The sequence below is a fragment of the Myotis davidii genome, unplaced genomic scaffold (genome assembly GCF_000327345.1).
Source record: "Myotis davidii unplaced genomic scaffold, ASM32734v1 scaffold1910, whole genome shotgun sequence".
NCBI lineage: Eukaryota > Metazoa > Chordata > Mammalia > Chiroptera > Vespertilionidae > Myotis > Myotis davidii.
The window spans coordinates 504,604-514,364 of NW_006283016.1; the positions used below are offsets into that span (position 1 = coordinate 504,604).

Consider the following 9,761-nt stretch of genomic DNA (forward strand, 5'->3'; position numbering starts at 1 on the left):
CCTAAGATCAGTAGATGAGCAGGTTTGATTTTCTGAGGCCTCTCTCCTTGGCTTGCAGTTGGCCACCTTCTTGTTGAGTCCTCACATTTCCCTCGGGTACGCACATCCCTGGTAGCTCTCTGTATGTTCTAATCTTTTCTTATGAGGACACCAGTCATATTGGATTTGGGCACACTCTAAAGGCCTCATTTTAACTTAATTATCCTTTTGAAGGCCCTATCTCTAAATATAGTTCCATTCTGAGATGTTGGGTGATAAAACAACTTTTGAAGGGAACACAATTACAGTGATAACTATGGCACCAATTGGAAAGAGTAAATGGGGGGCAGGAATCCCACAATAAAGTACTATTGCTTGTTGTCTTATAATATGAACAATGACGATATAATCTGCCAACTTTGAGTCGAGGTAAATGTGAACCTTTTCACCCCCCAAAACTGGATGTTGTCTTGAGCCATTACTCTTCTCCTTGCTCTTCCCCGAAGTTTCTCTGAAGACATTCATGTCTCATAAATGAGAAGTGAATTGAGCAAGAGCTTTGTTGAAAACAGAGCTTCCTGCAAGTCCCAGATCGCTCACTTGTTACCTGGAGACACCATGGGAGGGTCACTTAGCATCTCTGAATCTCAGTTACTTCCCTTGGAAAATGACGTTATCATACTCTCTACCTTCTTTCAAAGTGGGTGGGGGAGTCATATGACAAATAACTATTGGGGGCTGTGTGATTGTGAGGCTTAAACTTGTATTCCTGAATCTTGGTGATTCAGGGATAGTTTCATAGACAAGATAATGGATATCAAACTGTTTTGGATCATGAAAGCATGGGGAAACAAATTATAAGAAATCAGAACTTAAGCAATATAGAACAAGAAATGAGTCTGGAACAGTCTATAAATTTGAGGAAATGTAAAAGGTAGGAAATAAACAACATCCCTCCCCCCCCGTTTCATTACATAAAGGGTTTGAGGAGTCTTAAAGAGATACTTGTAATAAAATAGAACATTTCCAATAAGGAATTTAAAACAATCAGAATAACTGATGTTGTACATGTTGCAGAAGATGAAAAGAAGAGGAAATTAAACTGTAGCTCAATGAAATACAGCTACTAAACTAGAAGCACAGATTTCGTCTTTTTCTCTCTTAATTTCATGGCATGTGAGGCAAAAGAGGGACTTTATCATGGGTTGATATGACACCCTCCATGATGGACAGCAGTTTACTTTTTTAAGGCAGCAAAGTTTCATCAAGCACAATGTTGGAGAAGAAATTCCCAGTAGAGGCTGTCCTGTTGATTGCTGATTACTGATTGACCACCCTAGATCTCCCGAGAAGAGAGGAACCAACAGGAAGCACAGAGACCAGAACCCAACCTTCAGGGATCCCAGTTCAAGAGGTCTGGGTGAGGCATAGGTACCCAAATCTTTCACAAGCTGTCTCAATCTGTCAGATCATTAGCCAGGCACGGGAAGCATTGATGTAGGGTATACTCGGGTATCTTAGTTTGAGTTCTTCTAATTAGTAGAGACTGAGGCAAGGATTTGAGTCCAAAGAGTTTATGTGGGAGATGAAGGGAATGCTGGTAGGGTAATGTAGAAATGAGACAAAGAAGGAAAGACCCTCAAAATACCTGGTCATGCCTCACCAAACACGTTACCATAATGAGCAAGTGGAGCTTCATCAGGCTGGGGAAACTCGGTGACATGAGAAAGCAGAGTTTTATTGTGGGATAGATACATGCTTCCAGGAGCAAAACAGCCAGTTGTTTATATATCGCGTCCCCAGTAGTCATCAGTTGAGGGCTGCTCCTAGAGGGTGGAAACTCCCTAGCATCTTCAACCTTCTTTGTAAGTGGCCAGAGAAAATCTTCATGCAAATGTATGCAGGAGGTGCCAGTTAGAATCTGGCTGGTAGGAGTGAGGGTAGATGTGGCTTCCATAAAGCAATGCATTAGATATCACTGTCACCACCATCCCAGGAGCAACCATGGAACCAAAGGACATAATTTTCATGAGTGAGAGCAATATACATGTCTTCCCTTCCCAAGACCATGGTTGACTGTCGGTACACATGGGATTTCAGGGTTGGGCACAGAGGGATGGGTGTGAAGAGAGGATGAACCATTGTGGTTCCCAAATACCAGGTTCTGCTCACTTGCTGAATAAGCTAAGGCTTGCCTTTTTCTTTTGAACCTCATGTCTCTCTTGAACAAATTAAGATAAATGTCTTACCCTAGCCTCCATTTTTATCTTGGGTCTTAAAACTAAGGGAGATGAGACTTCATAAAACTAAAGGATGACACATGACTAAGAAGTGTGCCTTGGATGGAACAAAAGACTTTGCAGGTAGTTGGATCTGGCTCCACTATTGCACATTAGCTGTGTGATTTGGGGCAGAATACTTTCAGGGTCTCAGTTTTCTCATCTGTAAAATGGGAACAATGATAGTGTATACATGGCAGGCTATTGTGAAAACCAGGGAAGGTGGGAACAGATGGAAGGAACACGATGCCAAGTGAATAATAGCTTTGGTTATGGAAAGGTGAAACCTTTTTCATTTGTAAAAGGTTATTTGTGATTTATACACAGGACTTCCTCAGTTCATGTTTCAATGAGAAGATAGGGCTTGTCAATGGTAAAGTGCTGAAAATGTCAATTTAAGTCAGACCTGCTTGTTCCCCCAAAGCCTTGCTTCTGGGTAGAACTTTTCCAAGTTTTTGTTCTCCGTTTCTCATTTCACATTCTCTTCTTGTTACTGCATCTCGTTCCTCAGAGAGATAAGGAATTGGCAAGACTTTTGTGAGGATGAAAGACCCTGAGGGCCAACCAGCATCTTTTATGTATTTTTCTTCCAGAAGAAATGTGGGCAACCCTAAGGAAGCTGGATTGGCCCTATCTGACTCACTATAGGCCTTTTTTAAAATTTTTATTGATTTCTAAGAGGGAGAGAGAGATAGAAACATCAATGATTAGAGAGAATCATTGACCTGCTGCCTCCTGCATGCCCCACACTGGGGATCGAATCTGCAACCCAGGCATGTGCCTTGACCGGGAATCGAACCAGATCTCCTGGTTCATAGGTCGCCGTTCAATCACTGAGCCACCGTGGCTGAGCACTATGGGCCATTAAAATCTATTTAGCATTCAATGCCAACAGCTGGTTTGTTCATCTTTAGACCAACAGCCAGATTTCAGATCGTCCTCCATTTTACAAACTCTTCTCTGAAGAAAATAATAAAATATCAAAGCAAAAAATAGAATGCTGGTCCCAACTAGTGTATTCTTTAGGGGCCTAGCTTGTAAGATCAGATCTAAAAAACCTATGTCAGTAGGATGCCCAGACTCTCACAGGGAAAGGAAGTAAATGCATTGATTCTTTTTTAAAAAAAAATAATGAGCAGAATTTAGAACATTTATCAGTCAAAGGATAATCAACTCAGTTGATTTATCAACAAGTATGATCAACTCAGTTGCCATTAGTGGGAAGCATGAGGTTTTCACTGAACTTGGGGAACACACACACACACACACACACACTTCTTAAGTGATTCGTACTAGCCTTGGTTCTTTCCATGTTGAAGAAGTTAGAGCCATACATAGAACTGGACTTCCTTTTACTGTCACCCCTCTTCTCTGGGTTGGAATGGAAAAGTCTTGGACCTTGAGAAGTTCTCCTTGCTGTGTCTATGGGACCATCCATGTAACGAGTTTGGGCAAATGTGGAATGAGGAATTCAGGTCTTTCTTTGCCCTGAATTCTGATTCCCCTCTTTGGCTTTAGGAGAGGGCTGGGAGGGCATTTCCAAATGTGTCGTAAATGTGTTTGCCTCTGGTTTGCTTTGTGTGGGTCAGACCCAGCCAACCTGGTGAATCAATGATACCACTTTGGGAAAGGGCTCTGGAGAAGAACATTGCTTAATCGCACTCCCTCCCTCCCTGCCAGCAGGGCTGCACTTGACCACTCAGGGTGTATGTTGTTAGTCAAGGGAACAAATGCTAATCAACTCTTCCTCCCCAGGAAGTTGCACCAAGATCGTTTGGAAAACCAGATCGTGCACTATTTGTGAAAGGGAAACAGATCCTCTCACCATATCTGAAAAAATCAGAAGCTTTTTAGAATCATAGCTACTCCTTATTATAGCTGTGTGACAATGTAGAAACCTTAAATGGCTTCTGAATCCTCAAGAAACAGCTGCTGATAGCCAGTGATATTTTCATGGTGCATATTATTATGCTGTTCTGTTTCTCTGAAGATTGGGAAACAGTTTACTGGGAGAAGCAATTGGTTCTCTGAGAGGGATGCTGGAGGAGGACTGTGGAGACATGAGTGTCAATCCCCAAGCCTGAAGGGTTTCAATTTCAACACCTGTGAAATCAGTGCGTGAGATGATCTCTAGGCCTCTTCCAGTCCTGACATTCTAAGACTTGGCCTGTCTCTAGTACCTTGAAGAGTTAATTAAGCAGAGTTTTCGTTCTCTAACTGCCAGATAAATGAGCGAACTTACTCTATAAACTGAACGTCTCAAGCCAATAAGGAAAACCTACCCACATCTCAGACTGCCTTATGCTTGTTGATGTCAGAACAAGAATTATTGTGGGTAATCAGAGGAGGCCATGAAAAGAACAGCGTGTACCTGGCAGAATTTGTATATCAGTGCATTACAATTTGCCAGGGTGTTCTTGAAAGTTAAATCTTGCATTACATAATTTTTTAGGCCTTTCTTAAAAATGTTCCAGTTCGGTTGCAATGTTTTATGATTTCCCTTGCTTCACCGATGAACATATTGTCAATGATAAGGCTAAAATCCCCAGGTATTTTTTAATGTAAAAGGTTGAGGTTATGAAGCTAAAGGAGAAGGTTGAGCAAAGAAGCTGCTATTTAAAACATTTAGAAGGTACGAAGGTGTATGTAATTTGTGAAAGCGTTCCTAAAGTGAATGTGACTCACCACTCAAATACAAATTATTTAAAATTATGAAGGGTTATCTTAGCAAAGGCTTGATTTTCCTTTCTTTGGGGATTAAAAAGCGGTATATTTAGGTAGGCATCTTTCTATGGTCTTATTTACAGAGATATATTATACTGTTGTCCTCCAGGGGGCGTTAAATCTTCATCAAAGCTCCAAATTCTCTGAAGGTCTTCAAATCCAGTTAACCCTCAAAGCAGACAGTCTGGCTTCCTTCTCGCTGGAATGCAGGAGTGTTGGGGCCCATACCCTGAATTTCACATCTCAGGCTTCTAGATTAGGCTTTAAACTTTTTAGAAAGACTAGGGTGGGCATGAAAAACCAGTGGCGTTTGTGGGGTGGGGGGTGTGGGCGCGGTGGAGAGGGTGGAGGGAATTGTCCCAATGTAGCCTGGTCTGAAAGCCCTACAGCAGGTCTGACCCTCATGGTTCATGCCAGTAACACTTTTAAAGACAATTGATATGTCTAACATGATAGTGCTTTCTAAGGGCAGAAATGTGATGCCTGGAGGCCCAAAGCTAACTTAATGTGGATTAGAAAAGGTGATGTAGGTAAAAATGGCAAAGGATGCCTCCTTCTTACCAAAGCCCCACAAAGGGCTATTTTTTCTCTCTTATTGTTTTTTTAAATATATTTTATTGATTTTTTACAGAGAGGAAGGGAGAGAGAGATAGAGAGTTAGAAACATCGATGAGAGAGAAACATCGATGAGAGAGAAACATCGATCAGCTGCCTCCTGCACATCTCCTACTGGGGATGTGCCTGCAACCCAGGTACATGCCCTTGACCTGAATCGAACCTGGGACCCTTCAGTCCGCAAGCCGACGCTCTATCCACTGAGCCAAACCGGTTTGGCCTCTCTTATTTTTTTAATGCAACCATAAAATGCTAAGAAGTGTGCAAACCTCTAGGTCTGGGAAGCCAGCAACTTTATGTAGTAAAGCCTATGACTGTAAAGTAATACAGTACAGTGGTTAAGAGGTCTGTAGGTTCTGGATTTGACTGATTGGGTCTCATTACCTGCTTTACTTACTATAAGCTCTAGGGAACTGAATTCATTACATAAACTCCCACGTCTCTAATTCCTCATTCACAAAAGACTATCTCATAGGGTAATTGTAAGGATTAATTAAGACAACCTCAAAAAAGTACCTGGTACATAGTAAGTGTTCCATAAATACCATCAGTTACTCCTATTCCTGAGTCTGGAACTGAGATCCCTATGGTCTGCCTCCAATTTGTCTCTCACTTCTCCCCCTATATAAATTCCTCCATCCCAAATACCTCCCTACACTTTTATCCCTTTGCTCTCTCTGCTTCCTCTGCCTTCCTTGGCTACATCACCATCTGATGAGATCCCACCCAAATATTGAGAATTATCTGTAATGGCACCCTAACATCTCCCCACCCCCCCCCAAAAAAAACCACCCCAACAACAAAAAAACACACGCACACACAATTCCCTACTCCAAGAACTAAATGAGTTTTCTCCTATCACTGAACGATATCAGGGACATAATATCCTGAGGTATATACATTTTTAAAACCTACTATGGGTGCATTTTTAAATATGTAGCTTATATCTCTTTAAACCAACCCAGTAGGAACATAATGAGAAGACCTCCATCTTTGGAGAGAGGAAGACTTGGTTCAAATTCAAGTTCCGATACTCTACCAGGCAAGTCATTGAACCTGTTTCACCCACAGTTTCCTCCTATGTAAATGGGGTACAGTTGGCACTTTTTTATCCTGTAGTGAAGGCTTACAGACATAATAGTAGTATTAGGATGCCTTGCACCGTGTTTGCACACAGCTGATTATTAGGACCTTCCTTTTTACCATGGCTATTTCTGTTTGTCACATACCCCTGTTCACCAGAAGATAACATTGAAGACAGAATATTGTCTTTTTCTTTTCCACATTTCTAGAATAGAGTAGAAGTAGTGTGTTTAGCTATAAAAAGGCCTTTATAGCTAAACACACCAACTTTTAGATCACAAACACCTGGAGGCATCCCAATTGATTAAGCCTCTGCAGAATGTGTATTCCCACCTGGGTTTACTAAGGCTCAGTACAGAATTCTAAAGTCTGACAGATACTTCACTTGGTAAATAATTCAGCAATGGCTCCCCAGGGTACAGTAGGGTTTAATAACACATCTTTCATTATGATAGTTCTATAGGTTCAACCAGAGTTTTCTGTTCCTCTTTAAAGCAATGGAATGACTATACTGATTTCTTGACCAATAAGTCACTCTGTTTTCCATGGTTCAAAGTTAAGCTTTTATTTGGTTTTAAATTAAAAAAATAAATTTCATTATTAAATAGTGAGATGGAGCTAACTAATGTTCAGATAGTAGCTGACTCGGGGCTATACCACGGGGGGTACAATTAAGGGGTGGATCACCTAAACTAAAATCATTTGATGTGTTGTCATGTCTATTAAAAGACCAACAGTGGCATAATTCAAAAGAAACGGAGATACAAAGTTTTAAATGTTTACAATGGGTGGGAGAAGTAAACCACATATTCTACTGCAATTGCACACAAATTTCTTTCTCAACTCCAGTCAGTTTGGACACTATACCACAGTGCTAATGTCATCGGGTTCATCCGCTTTCTTTTGCCTGCTTGGCAGGGATTTCAAGTATTCAAGGTGTCTCCGGGCATCCTCCTGATTTTGCCTCACGTAATACACCACATATGAGATCACCATGGTGAACCAGCCAAACATGGTAACCAGCATGGCATAATCGGTAGTTTTTTTAGGGAGGTTACAAAGGTCAGCATCATTGGCAGCATTGAGAAATGGTCTCCCGGCGTGTTCATCCAACACGGAAGTCTTACAGATCACATTGTGGGCTGTCTCGTGGTTGGACGCCATGCTCCTCAGAACTTGCTGGAGAGTACAGTCGCAGTGCCAGGGGTTGTTGGCAATTCTGGCCCTGGCCTTCAGGTTATTGAAGGCATTTTTGTGCACACTTTGAATCCGGTTGTCAGACAAGTCCAGAGTCTGCAAAGTTTCAGCTACTCCTTTGAAGGCATGCTCATCGATAAACTCAATGCCATTTTTGGACAGGTTGAGAACTCTTAGTTGATGGAGGTCCTTAAAAATCTCATTGGGAATAGATGTGATCTGATTGGAGTCCAGATACAATAAGACTGTTTCAGGAGGAAGATCTCTAGGTATTTCCTTGAGATTTGCATTGCTGCAGGTGACATTCAAACCCCCAGAGGAAGAACAAAGACAGCCCTTGGGACACATACTGGCAGAATGAAAGCACAGTATCATAAGAACAAAGCTTTGTAGGAGGAGACACATGGAGAGGGAACGGGTCAACCACAGGTCTACCAGATTCATGCTGGAATGTCCGCATAATCACAAGCCCATTCCTCATTTACTCCAACAGACAAGCATGGCAACGGTTCCAGCTCTGTCCACACCGTTGATTTCCTTCTTGTGTGGTTCAAAAGGCTGCCGCTAGCACATGTGTCTCTTCATTATTCCTGTTCTTGCTTGGATACCTAAAGGAAAGGGAAGCAGATGCAATTAGCTTTTTTTGCAAAGGTACATTGCAATTAAAAGAGCTCTCAGGCATCTGGCATTCTATCTGGGCAGGAGGGTTGGTTACACGGGTAATTTCCACTAACACCACTGGGAGTTATCTGCGTAATGGGAGTCTCCTGTTCAAATTCCAGTTGTGGGGGAGAAAACTGTCAATAAATAACCACATTTCCGAATGATGTCACCTTGTTTTAGTTGTGCAGAATTAGAGCCAATAGTCCAGATTTCTTACATCTCTGCTGGTTCTTTTCCTGAACCCATTCACTTCTACAGTTGTAAAATTTAATTACACCTTCCCGCCTTCCTACAATAACATTCATGAATGCAATTTAGCCCTGCATTTGGGCAGCAATGAGAAATAACAATAATATTTCACAGGTAATGGCCATAGGTAGCAGTATCTGTCATGGCTTTTTAATGGATTTCCAATGTGGAATATTTTCTCTATAGACATATCTTACTTGAATTAAGAAATGAATACATCCCAACCTTCATCGCAAACTATTGCTAAGACTGACAGCCCAGAATCTCCATAAGAATTGCCTCTCATGTGACCTCCTGAGATTACATTATACCTAGAGGATGCCCTTAACTAAATTTCCAAAGGATTCTCTCTCTATTCTCCAAATAACATATCCCTCCACAATAGATTTTCAACTATGACACATACCTCCAAGCCCTTTTTAAAATATAAGATGAGAAATAAAAAAAAAATACTAGCCTTTATGAATTCCCCAATAGCCTATTTTTCCTTCCCAATCATAAATACATGGTAAGGCAAAAGTAGGTTTACAGTTGTTGAGTATGCAAAACAAGAGTTTATTCTTGAAAAAACAAGTTTATTCTTGTATTATTATGTATTAATTATTGTATTGCATATGAACAACTGTAAGTATACCTTTGCCCCTTTGAGAATATAAGTTAACCCTCAAACCTACTCTCTTCTGTAGAGAGGACAGACATCTTTGGGGCCAGTTTGAAGAGATGAGTGGATCTTAGAGAGATTATATGACTTGTCCAAGGTCAAATAGCATGTAGATGGTAAAGAAAGGACTCAAGCCAAAGACTTTGTTGTGACTCATTATTCTCACAACTCTCTCTGTCATCTCCACACCTCTCTCCCCAAATCTATCTGTCCCATGAGGACAATCAAGATCCAAGTAACATTGCTTGTTTTGATTTCTGATGCTGTTATGTTGCAGCTCAATCCCAAATGGAGGACTCCCATGCTCCTTC

The 9,761-nt window shown here is 41.2% G+C and overlaps 1 protein-coding gene across 5 annotated transcripts in view; it reads right to left on the reverse strand.

The window, feature by feature from the left end:
• Nucleotides 1-7,219: 7,219 nt before the first annotated feature.
• Nucleotides 7,220-9,761, reverse strand: part of LRRC3B (leucine rich repeat containing 3B) — an 85,211-nt gene continuing 82,669 nt past the window's right edge. For all 5 annotated transcript variants that reach the window (XM_006753351.2, XM_006753348.2, XM_015562110.1 and 2 more), the window contains one exon: nucleotides 7,220-8,485. In XM_006753351.2, coding sequence (XP_006753414.1) covers nucleotides 7,542-8,321 — 780 coding nt within the window. In that variant the 5' untranslated portion in view covers nucleotides 8,322-8,485 and the 3' untranslated portion in view covers nucleotides 7,220-7,541. The remainder of the gene's footprint in view (nucleotides 8,486-9,761) is intronic.